This window comes from Canis lupus, chromosome 34 (genome assembly GCF_003254725.2).
Source record: "Canis lupus dingo isolate Sandy chromosome 34, ASM325472v2, whole genome shotgun sequence".
In the NCBI taxonomy this organism is placed as follows: domain Eukaryota; kingdom Metazoa; phylum Chordata; class Mammalia; order Carnivora; family Canidae; genus Canis; species Canis lupus.
The window spans coordinates 13,356,652-13,375,445 of record NC_064276.1 but is presented as its reverse complement, the minus strand read 5'-3'; the positions used below and the strand labels follow the sequence as shown (position 1 = coordinate 13,375,445).

The 18,794-nt window shown below is 36.0% G+C and overlaps 1 protein-coding gene across 24 annotated transcripts in view; it reads left to right on the top strand.

Moving 5' to 3' along the window:
• The window catches only part of PEX5L (peroxisomal biogenesis factor 5 like), a 320,427-nt gene that overhangs the window by 125,033 nt on the left and 176,600 nt on the right, over nt 1-18,794 (top strand). For 3 of the 24 annotated variants that reach the window (XM_025451234.2, XM_025451230.2, XM_025451232.2), the window contains exon 1: nt 16,281-16,499. The exons of 13 other annotated variants lie outside the window; for them this stretch is intronic. Coding sequence is in view for 6 of the 11 variants with exons in the window: in XM_035710228.2 (XP_035566121.1) it covers nt 16,478-16,499; nt 17,233-17,372 (162 nt within the window). In the remaining 5 variants the exon portion in view is untranslated. 8 more of the 24 variants (XM_049105774.1, XM_049105772.1, XM_025451229.3 and 5 more) reach the window with 6 other exon arrangements.

Sequence of the window (18,794 nt, the reverse complement as noted above, 5' to 3'; positions counted from 1 at the left end):
TCTAAGAATCATTTTAGTCCCAAGAAATCTTGGCTGCCCCATATCTGAATCTTGAATCCATAAACTTGCCTATTCATTGTCCCAATGGTTTTTCCTGATGATATCTACCTCCCTGTGTGCTCTCTGGAATGTTTTCCTGACACACAATCAGGTTTTGTTTGGCAGTCTACCTAAGTTTCACCCCAATATTCTGTTCTGCCAATCTGATTTTGCTTTACCCCAATCATGCCTACAACGATGATTATACTTGACCACACCTTATGGAGCAACAGATGAGGGAAATCTTTAACTGCATAGCCCCAGATTTAGAAATTTATGTCAAAAAGGATTTCAGTGTTATCAGTTTGTACTTTGTTCGACTGCTGTAATACTGAGAGCAGCTGCCTACAGACTCAGGCTAATGGGCCATGATCTCCCTTTTTCCCAGGGCTTCACCTCTCCACTGCACACATTAATAAATCTGCCCTATGTAATTCCAATTTTTTAATACAATAGACTCTTGGATTTCGTGGAGTCTACAGGCTGATCTAGATTGCCCTAAATTCAATCATTTATTACATTAGTCAGAAATGCAATTATTCTGAGTGTAAATCACTGCTTAGTTAGGGACACTGGCCTTACCTATGTAGTTTTCAACCTTTAACTGCACATTGGAATCACCTGAGGAGTTCACTTAAGTGATTACCTTTTTTAAGAAATACTGATACCCAAGCCAACTCTAGACCAAGTGTATCAGAATCTTTGGTAGTGGGATCTAGGCATTTGTGGTAGATTGAAACCCTGGCTCTTCCTTGGGGAAGCCACTTAATTTCTCTTTCTCTCAATTTTTTCATCTGTGCTATGGAGGTAATAAAGTTCTCATATGGTTATAGGGAGAACTAGATGTATATATGTATACATTCAACTCTTGTATATATATATGTGTGTATATATATATATATATTCAACACTTAGTATGGCTTGGCCCATCATAAATAATAAAAGTTATTATTATTATTTCAAAGGGTTATTATGAGAACAAAATGATTAAAAGAGTCCAATAAGTATTAAATAGATGAATAAAAAATTGTTAAAACTAATGTGCAAATGCAAAAGATTTGCAATATTTTATATTGCATGTGGTGTATAGGTCTGAATCGTACAGAAATTTAACATGTATTTTTAATTTTACATTGCTGCAATGTCAAGCACAACATATGTGCTTAATTTGAATTTTAAAATTTATTTGGTTGCACTTTAAAAGATTATAACCACCAGAAATAATTCTATAATGGTACTGAAAAATCTCTGGACAATACAGTGGAATGGGAAATTTTGGGAAATAGTTTTATCTAGACAGTAATATTGTGGAGGTTAGGGTACTGGCCTAATTCATTTCTGTGCCTCCTGAGTGTTGTACAGTGACTGGGACATACTAGGAACTTGATAAAAGAAAAAATTGGGAGGCGAGAGCAAAAGAGATAAACCTCTCTTAGTTGAATTTATGAACTCAGAGAAAATACAAAGGGGTATGTTCTTAAAGACATATATTATCTATTTTTTATTAATTTTGATTTTGAACACTTAACCTTTCTGTGTGATTCAATTGTTTCATCTTTAATATTAATATGAGCATAGAAATTAGTATAATTGTTCAACATTATTTTAAAAATTCAGATACTTTTAAAAAGTTTAAATTTTATAATAGTGGAGAAGAGAACAGAGAACTGGAAGGTGGGCTAGTTTAGATTAATTCCTTTGGTTTCATCTATACAACAGTACTACTTAAGCTGGGGTGGGGGGAATGCCAATCCTTATCAATCAAATAGTTAACTTTTAATATTCACTGAGTGCCTGCTCTGGGTCAGAAACTGTAGTCAGTGCTGGTTGGACAAATTTAGGTAAGTATGAGCTATGGCCCCTGGTCCATATAGTGGATAGAGCCAGGCAACAGTTCTGTTCCATGGCCTCAAATTTATCCGTACCACTGAGTTCTGCTGGTTTCCTTGGAGCCCTGTGCAAAAATAATGTCAGTGAATTCAGCCAATTCCAAGACCAATGCCAGAAAAAGCATTCCAAGTCCAACTTCCATTCTTCATGACATGACATGTCTTTTAAAGTTTTATTTTGAAAATGGTATTTATATGGATTTTTCAGTAAAGAATCTTCCAAAATAGCACAAAGAATATACATCCAAGTTTGTTACTATATAAACACCAACTTGACAAACCATGGCAGTTTTATTCCTCTTGCTGATATCTTCATTCAGGCTTGTTACCTGTGATTAGGCTCCTAAACACAATAATGTCTCCACTTTTCACTTCCTTCAGTGAATTCTATACGTTGTGGCCTGATTAGTTTTTCTGAGCAGGTGTTTACACATACACATAAAGACAATTGAGCACCAACGTATTCCTTCTTGAAACACATATTTTCGCATCCAGTTTCAACTACTTCTATTTATTTCTTTAGAATGGATACTTAAGCTTGTCACAGCCCTTTCCATTGGTTGGGAAATATTGATTTTGACAGAAATGAAGGAACTGTGCATAGCAGCTTGTAGAAGGCATTAAATCATCTTCCATATTTGAATTAATGTTATATTTTATAGGCTTAGCTTCTTTCTTTAATTAACAATTGTCCTTTCTTAATCACTATTACTAACTGACTTCCCAATAGTTTGTAAAGAAATCTTAGAATTAATATTAAAGATCATCTGGTACAAACCCCTACTTTGAAAATGGAAACACAACTCAAGTTGAGATAGCCAGCCCTCTAGTTGAGAGCTGAGATAACCAGCCCTTTAGGGGAAAAAAAAGTGGTAAAAACAAGTCTAAGACCCAAATGTTGACATTTCTTCTCAAAGTACTTTTCAAATCCATCATCTGTAGTTGTTCTTTCTCTGTATCCTTAATATTTTGCACCATCCCTGAAACATACTATAAAAAATCCAGTTTGTGTTAAAAGTAGATTTAACAAAGAGATGAATTTGAAAAGAGTTAGCAATGAAGGCTCACTGCTGGGGTTCTGCTCCAGTTACTTGACAGCAGCACCTGAGTATGGTTTAGTCAGGTTTTTGTAAGGGAGGGGGGTTGGTCAAGCCAGAACTCTTCATGTTGCTTGGTTTTAGGTTCACAGGAAAGCTCACCGTCAAGGGGATGTTTTGATGTATCCATGAACTGCAGCTAAGCCATTCAGGGTCTTCTTAAAATAAAGCTCTGCTGGGTTTTCTCAGTACAGCCTTCTAAAAGTTGACACAGCAAGAATTGCTTCTCACCAGGTTCTATTTTTAAATCCCGGTCAAAAAAATATTTTTTTAACTTCAAGATTGAGTTTCTGAGACATCTTTGGTGAGTCTTACCATCTTGCTAGAAAGATTGCTTAGTGTTAATACACTGTCAACTCAACCTGTTAGAAGAGGGAAGGAAGGAAAGGAGGGAGGGAGAAAGGAAGAGGGCAAGAGGAAGAGGGGAGGGGAAGAGGAGGCAGAGGAAGAGGGGAAGAAGAAAGGAAGGAGGGAGAGAAAGATAACAGCTAGTAATAGCCAATATTTATTGAGTGTATTAAATGTGTCAAGCACTATTCTCAGCACTTTATATCTATTAATTAATTTTTTTCCCTCGATAACTCAAGGAGATAGGTTCTGTTATTATTCTCAAATGAGAAAACTTGGGCATAGAAAAGTTACATAACTTGCTCAAAGCTATTCAGCTAGTACATGGTAGAGCTGGCTTTAACCCAAGCAGTCTGACCTGAGAGACTGACCTCTTACCTCTTCACTATATGTCTTTGAGTTGGATGTTTGTCTAAAAAAAGCACTAAAGGGCTGTCGGCTTTCCTTAAATTTTTGCTTTTTCTACTTAATCAAACATGCATTTTTGCATTATTGTCATCCCAACTGTCAGTCACATGGAAATATGCTGGAGGCAAGGGGCTGAGCTGAAAAGAATCCAACCTTTTGGATTGGTCAGAAAAATCTTATGTTCTTATTGTGCTCTGCTACTTATAAGTTGTATGACTTTGGATATGACCCTGAAAAAAAAGAGTTCTGAGGCTTTAGGATTTTCCATTTCCTTATTTGAAAAGCAAGAAAAATATAAACAAACGCATGGTATTATGAGAATTAAATGAGATAACATATGTAAAATCTTCATTCTGATGAATAACAAACCATTCTCCCCGAGTAAATTTACTATAACAAATTGAAATTCTTAATGAGTCATTATCATTTTATTATTGTTGCATGAAGTCGTACTTATACAGAAAAAAGATATGAGATAGTTCCTAGGAATGCCAGCTGTTATGATCATTGTTCTTATTTGGTATCAATATGGGCATGTACTATGCTGGATTCAATGTGCAAAGACAGATAAATTAATACATTAATATTTCTCTGCTAATGAACTGCTTTTTCCAGAATTTCTTACCTCCCTTAACTGCCAGAATCTGGCTCATCTTGTATGTCCATACCCAGCCAAATCTTACCAGCATTGACCCTGAACATCAGCTAGTTGAAGAGCTCTGCAGGAGCCACCAGGAAGTCTGACTCATGCTTTCATATTGTGGGACTTCTTTTTAACCCTTTAGTGCTGAATCTTCCAGCATCTGCAAGTAGGGCTCAGAAGTAGGTTGCCTTGTATACGATCAAAATGGGACTGAAGTGGGACAGAAAGGCCCCAGAGAGACACTAATCAAGATCTAGGTGGATCATCCAAATGGTACATCTTTCTGAAGGAGGTAGGTGGAGAGGGCCTCCAGGTCTGAAACCAATAGGACCAAAACTAGGAAAATAGAGAAAATGGGATTTAAAGCTGAGGTTGGATGATCTTGCCTGAATTCTCAAGGCTTATTATGTGGCTCCAGCAGCCTGAGATGGGGATAGGGAAGCAGCCATTGAAGGGGATGATGTTCAGCCACCACTCAATGCTGGTTTGGACCAGGCCTGGTAAACAGAAAAGGGATATACTGACCTCTGTGGTCACCTCTAAATTTGAATGCCAGGTTGAGGTATAGGTCAACAGCATATATAGAATAACTCCTGGTTTCTGATTTGGAAACTGTTCTGTTGTTGTTCAGGTGTTGCAATTGTTCTAGAGCTTTTTTGTATGTCGTTCATCTATTTCTGTCTTATTGACTGAGCCCCTTCATATCTGACTTAAGAGTTGGGTGAGACCCAAGCTATTCTGGCCTTGTGCAGAGTTATGCTGCTATGCTAAGTAGAAAAATAATAATAACAGGATCTAATATATACAAAGCACTATTCCACATGCTTTGGTTGGGAGAAATCAAGATCTTTGACCAAATTCAAAATATCCAGCCCTTGTTTCTATTTTACAAGAGATGAAATGCATAGCCCATGCTGATGATAACCAAAAGACTTTTTTCCATCCAAAGATGGAACATAGAAACATAGGTCAACAGACCTGAATTTGATTTTGTGTTCTAGCATTTTCTAGATAGATAAAGCACTTTTTGTCTCTTATTTTCCATTTCCTCAACTTTAAAAAGGAGAATAATACCTACCTTCATGGAATGACCAAAGAAAATTAAAGGCTACAAGCCATGTATAAGTATTTGTGATCCTAAAACCATAATCATTAAATATAATTCAGACATATACTAAGCAACACACATTGAAATTTGTCCTAAGACTAATTGGATAATTCCTGTTATGGAATTTTCCATCAGAATCGAAAAGAGATAAATTGGCTTTGTTTATCATTCAGAGAGAGAAATAAGATAAAAACTAATTTTCCAAGGGCAAAGTGCTCTACCACCTGAGAACAAATTTATAGTCTTTCTAATATAACACTGGTTTTCAAACTTTTGTCTCAGAGACCCTCTATAGTCTCAAAAAATAGTAAGGACCTCAAAGTTTTCACCTTGATTCATGCTAAGGTGCTAATGGTTTAGCCACTGCTGCTGTTGCACAATCAATACAAATATCCACCCAGCAAAAAGATAAATCATGGCTTAGTACTATTAGAAAATAGTTTTGACTTCACAGATGGCCTGAAGGAATCTTGGAAGCCACTGGGGTTCTATGGACAATACTTAATGTGCTATTTTCTCTTGTGTGAAATGCATTCTTTGTTATAATGGTTTCCAGGATTTCTTAAACTTTCTTAACAAAAACTGTTAATATGAGGTGGATTTGGATGTGTAAGGTAGATATGGGTTTGTATTAACATTCACAATAAACATATTGTTGCGTAAAAAGAGTAGTTTAGTATTTGTATGATAAAATGATAAAATGATAAAAATACATATGTATGTATATATGAACATATAGTTATACATACAATTATATATGTATATGTGTATAAACTTTTTGGGGGGAATGGCATCAACTAGAGAGATTAAGAGGAGTTAGCAGTAATGGCAGTAATTAATCTTTTTTTTTTTTTTTTTGCCAGAGAGCAAAAGTATTTCATTAAATACTGAGCACCAATGATGTGATAGGAATACTTCTGTACTTTAAAAATATTTTTAAAGCATTTCTTATAAGAAGAAATTGCTTTTATAATTTTAAAAAGCTTTTTCCATTTGGGGCACCATACTATCCATTGAAATATAGCTGCTCCTTACTAACCTTTGCTGCTTCTTTCTTTAAAACTCCCGCATTCACCTACCTGGAATAGTCTTACAAGAGTGCAAGAGCTGTGGGGCTTTTTTTAAGAGTGCAGGAGTTTTTATTAAAGACTCTTTATTAAAGTCTGTATCTGCTTCCAAAGATGTATTTAAAGTAACTGAGCATCAGTCATTCTTCCATCTCTCAGTAATGTATTATCAACCTATTATTCACTTTGAGGCACTAATCCAAGATTGCAAGAGTCTTCAAAGGCACCTTACTTAAGAGTGCTCTCAATCAAGTTGATATGAGTGAGCTTCGTGTTCTTCATCACTGAAATTTCTCTGCTTTGTGTTGTTTAAGAAGCCTTTCTTACTGTTTCTTTAAAATTTTGCAATGATCTCCATAATAGAAGCACCTAAGATTTGAGATTTGATTCCTGAAAGGAAAGAAAAGAAAAAATGCAAAGATTAAAATTGGAAGAAGACTCTCACTAGTCCTCTATACTCACTGGAATGCCATAGTCTTGTAGAGAGAAGTTCATTCTGTAGTTCTGAGGTTTGCTTGCAGGTTACTGAATATCTTCCATATTGTTCACATAACATGTAATTATTTTTCAGTAGTAAAACAAAAGAATGTTTCATTAAGGAGCAAGAATCCTCAAACTTAGAGCAAGAAAATAAATGTTGTGGTTGATTCTGCTTTACCTTACCTTACTCTAGCTTTCCCCTATAATAAAGTTTTATCCTCTGACAAGTTAAAAACAAGTGAAATGCAATGGAAGCAACTGTTTGGTTTTTTAAAACCAAGCTCTAAATATGTCATTTCAAAAATAAATAAATAAATAAATAAATAAATAAATAAATAAATAAATAAGTCATTTCAATCCTTTCACAATTATATTAAGTTTGATGATATCCCAAACACACTTGATTAAGTATACATCTTTTCAATATTTTATTATTCCCTGGGCAGTTCAGTTCTTAGGTTTGCATCAAGATGTCAAAAATCACAATAGGTCCTTTTAGATGTTCTGCAGCACTGAACAATTTCACATTGTATTTTTTTTAACAGACTCTCTTTGTTTTTGTCCAATAACAAGAAACAAGAAGAAAAGTTTACATCTTGCTCTAGGACTTTGCAGAGTGCAAAAATACATATCCTTTGCTAAGTGTAAAATGTTTTTCTATCTCAAAGTATATTATATCTGTCTCTAGCTATCAGTTCATCTCTATGTCTCTCAAAAACTTTTTTTGTTTCGCTGAATTTTTCCTAAAATAACCTTTCAATATGACCAAGTTACAGGAGTGCCTAGAGTATAGGCCCATTTGCTGCTCATTTAATTCCTGACTACAGTAAATATGGACGCTTTTATTACCTACAGTAGCTAGTATTGAGGAAGTAATCTCATGACATAAAGTGTAACCAGGATGGACTTCCTAAAGTACAGATTTGATAATGTTACTCTCCTGCTTAAAACCCTGCAATGGCTGCACATTGCCCTTAACATAATGATGTGATTTTTAAGATTCTTCCTTCCTCTCCAGCCTCATCTGGCATCACTCCCTCAAGCCTCAAATCTCCGCTAGCCTCTTCTCAGATGTTAAAAGGCCCTGCCACCTCTTTGGTCTTGCCTCTTCTGTACTTCCCTCCTCATCACTCTTTTGCGTGCCTATTTCCCAAGCCCACCCATATAAACCAGCCCTCTGTTCCACTGGGATGGCTTCTACTCATCATTTGGATAACAGTGTTTTGTAAACTACAAAATACACAAAATGTTTAAGGCACGAGAATAAAATTAACAGACTTCATACTCATGCTACGGAAAAATAGAACCATAATCAAGAAGCTTCCTATATCCCTTATCTGATCACCAAATAAGAGAGTTTTTTTTTTAATAAGAGAGTTTTTATAATTATTCTTTTTTGAAGACCATTTCTTTCCTATCAGCTAATAAAGGCATATAGAATTTCCTATAAGAATCACCAGACTGCCAAGATATCATGTGTATTCAAATGCATTTGTGCTTATTTTTTCCAGTAATGGAAATAAAGTAATATAAAATTTGGTGAAAATGCCAGAAGTAATCAACTACCCATTACTTGTTTTGTAATAGTAACACAACTGTATTGACCAAATCTGGCATCCCTCATGCTAAAAGGATGACCATGCATCAATGTGAAGCAGCCATTGTTCTGAACTAATATAATTTTGCCTAAACAAACTCAAGTACCTGAAGGTCCAACATTGCCACATAATCTACTTTGCATCTTCCCAAATTAATTTTGCCTTCATGATCCAAATATATAATTTCTAGGCACTAAACCTCTTTTTACTTGAGCCAAAGATTCACAGAATATTTGAGTTCAGGTTTTTGGTCAAAATGCTTTATATAAATGAAATTTTTTAAACTTTGCCTTTAGTTATAAGCCATTGAATTTCCCCCCAATAAGTAGTAACACTTTCTGTATCAACCAAGGTGCTAGTTGTTGTTTGTCATAAAGTAGTGTATGCAATTGGCTATGTCCTCTAGACTCTGCTGTTTTAGTCTTTTCACTTTTCATGTCCAGTGGATAAACGAGCTGTGGCCCCAGATCTTTCTTGTCCCTATGACTTAGGAGAGCTCCCTCAACAAGTAGTTACCCAGAATCTTTTATTCATGAAGAAGATGGATAGGAGCCCCAGACATGCCCACCCTCTAGGGATTGCCATGTATTATTTGTAATGTTGTCATCAGTGAATTTGTAAGCCACTGGAGAAAAGAAATGACTTAAAGAAGCTATAGGGAGATTGATTGAGAAGTGATGAGAACTGCGGTGTGGATTTGTTTCCTAAGGTTATTAAGGCCATGTGGGGAAGCCCAGAGGTGAGAGTAATGGCTGTGCCTCCAGGAAATGTTGTCATTTTTAGGAACAGAAGGGATTTATTCTAAACTGTCATGTCTGTCATGTCTGTGTGTAGCTCCAGATGGGGAAAAAAAATCCTCAAAATTCATGTGAGCCATAACAGCTGGTTATAAGTCAATCAGTCACATAGATGTAGCTTAATGGTAAACAGTTTTAACTTTTTGCATTGATTATTATAGCCAAAGCACAAATATTGAGCTGACTCTTCATAGAAACAAAATTCCATAAACAAATTTTTCTTGAGCATGTGTCAAAGTATCAAAACAATGTGCAAGTTTAGGGAATGTATGACAGTAGAGGCATAATATGGTTGGGGGGACAGAATGCTTATAGAAGCATCCAGGGTTTTTTATTTCCTTATTTTTATTAAAATTAAAAGTTTGCTATTTTCTTTAAGGCCATAAAATCATCATGCTCAGATCAGTTGTTATAAAAAGAAGTCAGTGGCAGGTGTATGCCAGGTGTGCTGACTACCAGTGAGAGAAAAGAAGCCACTGGAGGGTCCAGTGATGAGTACAGCTGTGTTTGAGATTGGCTAACCCGGTTCCATCCCCCTCTGCTAGGACCAACACACATAAAAATTGGAAATCATGTCAATGGAGATCAGAAGTGGAACATCGAGTAATAGTTTTAGTTTTAAATAATTTCCTTTTTTCTTGGCAAAGATATAGAATACATAGTTTACCCTTTTATTACTTTTTTGGGGGGGTGGAGAGAGGTGAAGGAGGTAAACTTTTTAAATGATGGTAGTGTTCACTTGCCATTCCAGGACCCAAATTAATCCAGTTCTCTCGAGTTCCTTACCTATTTTATACCGGCAACCACTCCAGTCCTGCTGTTTAAGTGATGACAAGTAAAAATGTCTACTGGGATTGCTTGTTAGTTTCACCTTGATTTGGAAATAGCACCAAGACTACATAATGCCAAGAAATCTTAAAACATGTCATTTTTCAATCATTGTCTTCAGTGGACAGAAAACAATTTTTATATGTCAGTCATTGCATACTACATACCACTACATATAACACCTTTAAAAGCCAAATCTAGAGAAAATGAAAAATTTTTTGTAGAGACAAGAATCTTCCAAATGAAAGAAACTGACTCAGAATTTTCCTGGGAAGGACATCATGTTTTGTTTGTTTTTTTCTTTGAATGTGGTTTTGTCTGGCTTGGGGACTGAGGGAGGGTTTAAGAAGAGTTTACTTATTGTCCTCAAAGTAATGTGGAACATTGCTGATTCTGCCATAACTGAAATTTCACGTTTAATTTTTGTTTTCTGCACAAGAGCAGAAATCTCAATAAGCCACCCAAGAACAGATGTACTCTTTCTGAGAATGCATTAGCCTTCCTAGCCCTGTTGAGGCTTGCTACTTTTGTTGCATGTTCCAGAGGTGAATACTCAGTATGTAGCCCAGAGTAAGAACTTGTTTGCAGGAAACACTGATGATCAAAGGATATGAAATTGAGGATGTGATGATTAATATCAACTGGAACTGCCTATCACACCATGGATTTGTTCCTTCAAAAAGCTGAGTTGTTTGATCACTTGCTTTTGACAGACTATTAAAACCCCAGCCCTTTGATCAGAAATCCTCCTCCTTAAACCTGGTGATAGGACCTATCACTAGAACTTCATGCTAGAAACGCAGTTCACTGATTTGCTTTTCAAATGACACCAAAACTTTGCTGCAGGGGAACAACAAATCCTGAACTTTTAGTGTTCTTATTTTGGAAGCTTACTGAACCAGTGGTTTTGCTTTTCTGAGTTTTAAAAGTAAACTAAATTAAAGAAACCTTGGTGGAAAGACGGTATAGAAATGTGATAGCATGTACTATACTTTTAAAATGTATCACAGCAGATAGATGCCAAAAAGCAAGTGTAATAAAATGTTAGTGGTAGAATGTAGGTAGGAAGCATGCAGGTACTCTGTGAAATTCCTTTAGCCTTGCTCTATATTTGGAACTTTTCACAATAATATATTGCAAAGATATATAAAAGAAGGTACATATCTGATTTTGTATACTTAAGAATATGTGGTTGCACAATGATATAAAATAGACTAGCTCCAATGATTATTTATGTTGAATTCTCATCCTTGGAAAACTTTGAGAATAGAAAACAATTTTAAGAAGCTTTATAAACTCTTCGGGTTATTTTCTACAGACAATAAACCACACTAAAGGCAGGAAAGCCGGTAAGAAGGCACTTTGAGGCTATAGTGAAAGTATGTTGTGTGTCACTGCCATCTTATTATCAACTAGTAAGTGACTAAAATGTCTAGTTTGCCAAGTAGATTTCACTTAAAATTTTAAAAATCACTAAATATTTGGACATACATATATAACTTAAAATATGGCCTAAAATGCATCAACATATTTGTTGTCCTTGTATTTCTTTTTTCGCCCAGCAATATACCTTTAGAACTGAGTTTGATTGTCATAGGCAATGTTTGCCCAAACCTGACCCAAAGCTAAAAATTGTATCCTATGGCTCTTTTATTTTACTATATGTATGTTTTACCCTACTGCAACACTGTTTTACCTTATGTGTTTCACCATACCAGGCTAGGGGTGGAGCAGGGGGACACAACTGTAAACCTCTTTTAAAAAGACAAAAATAGGGGTACCTGGGTGGCATAGTTGGTTAAGCTTCTGCCTTCAGCTTGGGTCATGATCCCAGGGTCCTGGGATGGAGCTCCATGTGGGGCTCCCTGCTGAGCAGGGAGCCTGCTTTCCCCTTTGCTGCTCCCCCTGCTTGTGCTCTCTCTGTCTCTCTCTCTCAAATAGATAAATAAAATATTTTAAAAAGGAAAAAAATAGTTCTTGAAAAATGCCAGACTTAACAAGCCCCTCTGCAAATGATTCTCTGTGATGATGACATTTTTCCTTCAGAAAGTTGATTTCATATATATATATATATATAATGAAAGATCTAAAAATTATCCTTTTGATTGTGAAAGTCTGTCCTGGTTTATGTCCTAAGCAGAAGTAAACTCTTTTGACAGGCCTTTGGGAAGAAACATCTTCCTTCTCCCTCATTTCCTGTTTTCTCTTTTCATTGTTTCTTTGGCTCCCACAACAGTGGTGTTTGTGGCTATGCTGACACTGTGGATCTTTAAAGAACAGAGGGGATATGGGACCCAAATGATGTCAAAGAATTGAAAAGATTAATATTATAAAAGAGAGTCAAGAGGAAAGAGGCATATTAAATGCAATAAACAAAACATTCACTTCACCATAGTACCACACTAACCCCAAGGGACATAAGCAATAACTGTAGCATGAATCTCCATATTTTTTTTAAAAAAAACAAGCTTTTATCCCTCTAGAAACATAATAGAGGAAGGGTAAAGCCCTGACCCAGTCGTTTTACTGCAAAGTAGACTTTCAAAGTCTTTGGCAATTTTATGAATCTCTCAATCACACTTTGTTTACTTACTTTCTTATTATGAAAGAAATTCATTCTTATTTCAAAGAGTACTCCCAAGTATAAAGAGAACAGATAGATTATGCATAACTCCATTTCTCAGAGAAAAGGACTTTCAATATTTGGTATGTATCCTCACAGATTTTTCTTCTATAAATGTATATCATATCATTGTAAATTTCCAAAGAGAAGCATGCAGTTTTTCCCCAAAAGGCCTTTGTTCTCACTTTCTTGCCTCATGATTTCTAGCCCCTCATTTTCTGGCATCTACAGTTTTACTTTCTTCACTAGTCGCCTCTTGAACTATAAGTGTACTCAGTACCTTTATACAAGGGAGAGGGAAACTACAATTTTCCCAGTATTTCCCTCCTCTCATTTGTGTCATTCCATTCCCTCTTCCCTCCCACTATTTTTTTAAACTGTGGGAGAATCTTTAGCACACGATTTACTGTCTTGATATGTTTTTCCCTTTTTGTCTTTTCATTCAAGCTTGTGTAAGCAAAAATAAGTCCTTTCTCATCTCTTTGCTCCCTTACTACCAGTGTCGCCACTAAGTCATTCTGATTTTGGTTCCAGGAAGTCAGGTCCTTGATGGCTGCCAGGATGCCCAACACAAGGGAAGTGTGCAGGGTACACCCTTACTTGAACTTTCATCAGCATTTGACAATGTCTAGAGTTCTTTTGCCTTTGACTGCATCCTTCTGGTTCTCCTCTTACATGTCCAACCATTCCTATTTGGCCTCCTTCACTGGGTTCTTTTCTTTGGCCCATTCTTTAAACATAATTTTTCTCCAGGACTCTGGCCTTAGTCCTTATCTCTTCTGTTTTCTTTTTTAATGAGCTCATCCACTCTTGTGATTTTAGTTATCCCCAGAAATCCATACGACCTGCCCTTATCTCTCTTCTGAGCTATAGACCCATATACCCGAATGACCGACTGAATCTTTCCAATGATATCACAAACTCAGCACATACCTTTTCAGCACATCATCTCTTTTCCCAATCCTCCTCCCTCTCACTGAGCCCCTATTCAGTTTGTCGCAACACCATTTAATAGCTGTAATAGTGTAAATAACAGCTGAGACATTTTTTTAAATAATGCAAACTTGACCACTGAAAGAAGTAATATTTGCATTCATCTTGACATCTGTAGTCAATCACAAATTGCTCTGAGGGCTAATTCATACTATTACCTCTAAAGACAGATGGCTAGAGAATCTGGTAATTCAAAGTCCATTGGTGACTGTGAATACAATTACGGTAAATTGCAACCTGGTTGTAATTGTCTTAAAAGTGAAGAGAAAGGAAGGAGCTGTTGCTAGTGAATGTGGACCACTCTTTCAAGTTTGACAGTGAAGAGATAAGAGATTAAATGAATGCCTTTAGGGAAAAGGAGATGTGAGGAAGTAATCTTTTAGAAGAATGGAAACTGAGCAATTGGCAGGCTGTGGGAAGAAGGTGGAGAAGAAGGGATGGAAGACAGGGAAGATAGGAAGATAGGAATTGAACACTGACAACCACAAAAAAGAGAGTAGGGAGATCTTTGTTTCTTTTGTCTCTGTTATATATTTTTCATGTAACATTTGCTTTCCTAAATTCAGGTGTACTATTTATCATTAAATAAATAATAGTAAAAAAATATTTTAAAAATATTTGTATTGAATTTTTAAAGTTTTTATTTAAATTCCAGTTAATTAACATACAGTGTAATAATGTTAGTTTCAGGTGTACAATTTAGTGATTCAGCACGTCTGTACAACACCTGGTACTTATCACAGGTGCGCTCCTTAATCCTCATCATCTATTTAACCCATCCCCCTGCTATCCTTCCCCTCTGGTAACTGTCAGTTTGTTTTCTCTAGTTTTGTTTGCCTCTCTCTCTCTTTTTTCCCCCCATGCTCATTTGTTTTGTTTCTTAAATCCCACATATGAGTGAAATAATACGGTATTTGTCTTTCTCTGACTTACTTTGCTTAGCAAATTTCTGTCTAGCTCCATCCACATGGTTGCAAATGGCAAGATTTCCTTCGTTTTATGGATGGATAATATTCCACTACATATATATATATGTCCATATGTGTATATCTATATGTCTATATGTGTATATATATATACATACATAAATGTATATACATATATCACATCTGTTATCCATTCATCAGTTGATAGAAATTTGGTTTCTTTCCATAATTTAGCTATTCTTGATAATGCTACTATAAACATCAGGGTGCATGTATCCCTTTGAATCAGTATTTTTAGATCTTTTGGGTAAATACCCAGTAGTGTTATTGCTGGATCATAGGGTAGCTCTAATTTTAACTTTTTGAGGAACTCCATACTGTTTTCCACAGTGGTTATGCCAGTTTGAATTTTTATATGTAATCTTTAACCTTTATATTTATTTGCATTATTATTCTGTTGTCAGGCAAAAATTGCAGTTGAAACTAATTCATGCAATTAACTAAATAATGTGTTTCTTAACCTTTTTAAAATCTCCTTCATCTATTCCACTCCTAAATATGAAGAATCCTTTTAATTTGACCCATATACAACTAGTGTCTTTCAGTTAAAACTCTTTTTAAGCTCCTATTCTAAAATGAACATAGGGAGCTTCATTTTTCAGGTCCCTATCCCATCAGATTTTGTTGTTCTGTCTTGTTTTGTTGTTACTTATTTGCAAAATTTTCTTACATAGTGCATTCTCAATCTGTGGTCATGTATTGTTTTTCCTATACAGCTTCTAAGTTTTATGGTTTACTTAATTCAAGTGAGTAAGCCCATCTCTCTGTTCTATTTTTGTGGAGGAGAGAATGAAGGGGTGGGAGGCAGGAAGGAAATAAGGTTAAGGAGAGATGGTGGAATGTCTGCAGAGAGGAAAGGTTACCACTTAGACTCAATATTCTAAAGAAAACTATAGATCTGAATCAATGGTATTTTAAAAGCACTAAGAAATAACTAAATAGTTTTCTTTGCAGTTACTCAGAAAGGATTCAGAATGGTGTGGGGAAGATGGGAGATGCTGCATTTGGGGGTTGACATTGGACACTTCTGAGCTGAAAGCTTCTTGTAAAGAGTGAGGCATTTTTGGCGAAATGACTGTTTTCTTTCTTTCTTTCCTCACATCTCCCACCTTCAAGTCCTCACCATTTTAACTCCGCTACACTGATGCTCTCTTCTCAGCTGCACATAGGTGAGCAGTGCCCAGAATCGACCCGCAGCAGACAGCTTGCTAAGGCTGAGGTGGAGAGGGCCCGACCTTACTGCCTCAGTTGAAATCCTCAGCTCCAGTGTGTGCCAGGGGAGGTGGGAGGGGCACAGGAAGTGACTACCCTCTGGCTTCTCCTCCCACAGAAGCCCTGCCTCCTTAACGCTTGGACAGTGAAGAGGTTAGCTTTCTTTCTCCTTCTGGTTCAGTCCTTTGCCTAAAGTGAAAGACCACGCAGAAGCTATGGAGTTGCTTTTTGTGCTTGACAAAAGTGCATAGATAGAAGACAGGGATTCCTGGCTGGGAGGAGGGAGGAGAGCTGAAGATCCCTGCCTGGGCTGGCTGATCTAAGCAGTCAAAGTGGGAAGCTGAGTGCTTGAAAGAGGATTATGCTCGCACTAGAAATAAGCAGTAAGTGAGCGAATAACCATTATGGTTTAGAAAAGGATTAATCCCCCTGGGGCTATGGGGTGAGCTAGAAAATATCGCTTAATTCTAGAGTAAAATTGTAAGGCTTCTGACTCTGTGTACAGTTGGGTGCTGCTTGGAGACTGGGGCTTAAATACAAAATCAGAGCTCTAAATGCCTCCTCCCACTCTTGGAAAATGCCAACTTCTACTTAGAGTTGTGGATATAATCTTCTTCCCTGACCTAGCCTCTTCCCATTAAAATATACTCCTAACTCAGATAAGGAGTTGGGATTAAATTGGAGAGGTGGGATTTGGTGGTGGTCGAATTGCAGTCTTGAATTATGTTTGGTGAATGCCGACATTGTTATATCATTTAGCAGTGATTTGCTCATCACAAGAAATTCTGGGGTGAGGCATTAAAAGGGAAAAATTGAGAGCTTTTATGATAAAGAGGCTGAATAGTCTATATGCGTAGGATGAAATATAAAAATGTATATAATTAATAATAGATGGAGTGTTTTAAAAAGCATTAACTAGAACAGTAGTTGGGGAACCTAGAAGTGCTAGGATAAAAATTAGTTAGAAAGGAAGAAATTTTAGTTTCAATGATTTTTTTGTGCTAGCCAAAAATTTCACAATGTTTACAAAGTCGAGACTATGATTCAGGGATACTTTGATTATTGTCATACATTATAAATACTCTTGCTGGGCAAGATCTGTGGTTCTTTGGTCAGCAAGTTCTGGCAATGAAACCACTGCCACTGGTGCAAAGAATTCTGGGATGTCTGACAGTGAAATGGATGGAAGGACCCACATTCCATCTCTACTTAATGTCCTTTTGTCCAGAAACCGGGTCATGCAAATGAGCTACTTGGTACGTATACAGATCAATATTCGGAAAGACATTTTTAAATGTTTTGTGTTAGGGGGTCTCTGGACAATATCTCATGGCAACCAGTAGACTAAGAGGATACAAAAACAAAGTAATAGGGAGGAAGTCAGCTTGATTGAAACCAACCCCATTCTTTTTGTTTTCCATCAATCGCGAAATGGAACCTCAAATGAGGAGAAGAAGAATAATGGATAGAAATACTGTGGCCATCTGTTCTATTCTAAGTGGCTAAATTCATTAATATATGAATGAGAATTCAGATTTTATTTGTGCATCCTAATACTTGAAGATTCAGAAATCTCTTTATTACAGGAAAAAAACCCCACAAAAATAGGAGGTATATTTCTTAGGAAGGAAGGGAAAGAAAACATAAGAATTGTGTCCCATAGGTTAAAGAAGATTTACATCATCTTTGCTGAAGGATATAGTTCTACCCTTAATGAGATGGGGATCCTAATATGGCACAATAGATGCAAATAAATATTTTTAGTTCCCTTAATTCTGATTGATGGAATTAAAGCAAGCATTGTTTCTTGTTTTTTCTTTTTAAAATAATAATCTTGGATCATAGCTAACTATGTAGTGAATTTTATTTTCCCTTTCTTACTGGTCCTCTACAGAGGTACTATGATTTCTGAAATCATGAAGAAGGAATCTATCATTTCTGGTATTGCTATCAGCCAGTGTATTGGGAGAAAGAAAAAAAAAAGACTCAGACGTATTATCTTTCTCCTATAGCACAACACTGAAATGGTTAAAATGATCTATGACCTTTTCTAACTTTACAACTTTTGCTGTGGGGAAGGTAGATGGAGATTGGTCATGGGGGAAAAAGACAAAATGCCAATAAAGTGCATTTTTAAAAAATGGTCTGTATTCTTTCAACTTTTCAAACTACCCAAGTTTGAAAATTATTTTACTCATCTTTTAAAAATTATTTGAGTTGGTTTTTCCAGTGTTAGTTTTCATCAGATTTATAAGCAAATGCTGAAAATCTGAAGACTCGTTATCTGAGTTGTATAATGCTTGTCTTATTCTTTAAGATATAAAAGATATTAAAATAAACATTTAATAGTTGATATCTTAAAGCAGACCATAATTACTAAATGCAATTTCAGTCCTTAAGAAAAATGGGCTCGGACTCTTAAGGGAATTGTATATCTATCTCAAAATTTTAAAGAATGTGTTTTGAAATTACAAAATTGAAAAAGGCATAGCAATATTCAGAAAAGGATTAAAGGTATAATTTGAATGAGAGAGGCTAAGGAGAAATACTTGATGAGTTAATTATAAGCCTGCAGTTTAACAACAAAACATTTGCTGTTGTCCATGAGAGACTGACGTAAAGAATGATGTATTATGACTAGTGAACAAGGCTAAAACTTTTATCTTTAAAAATTATTA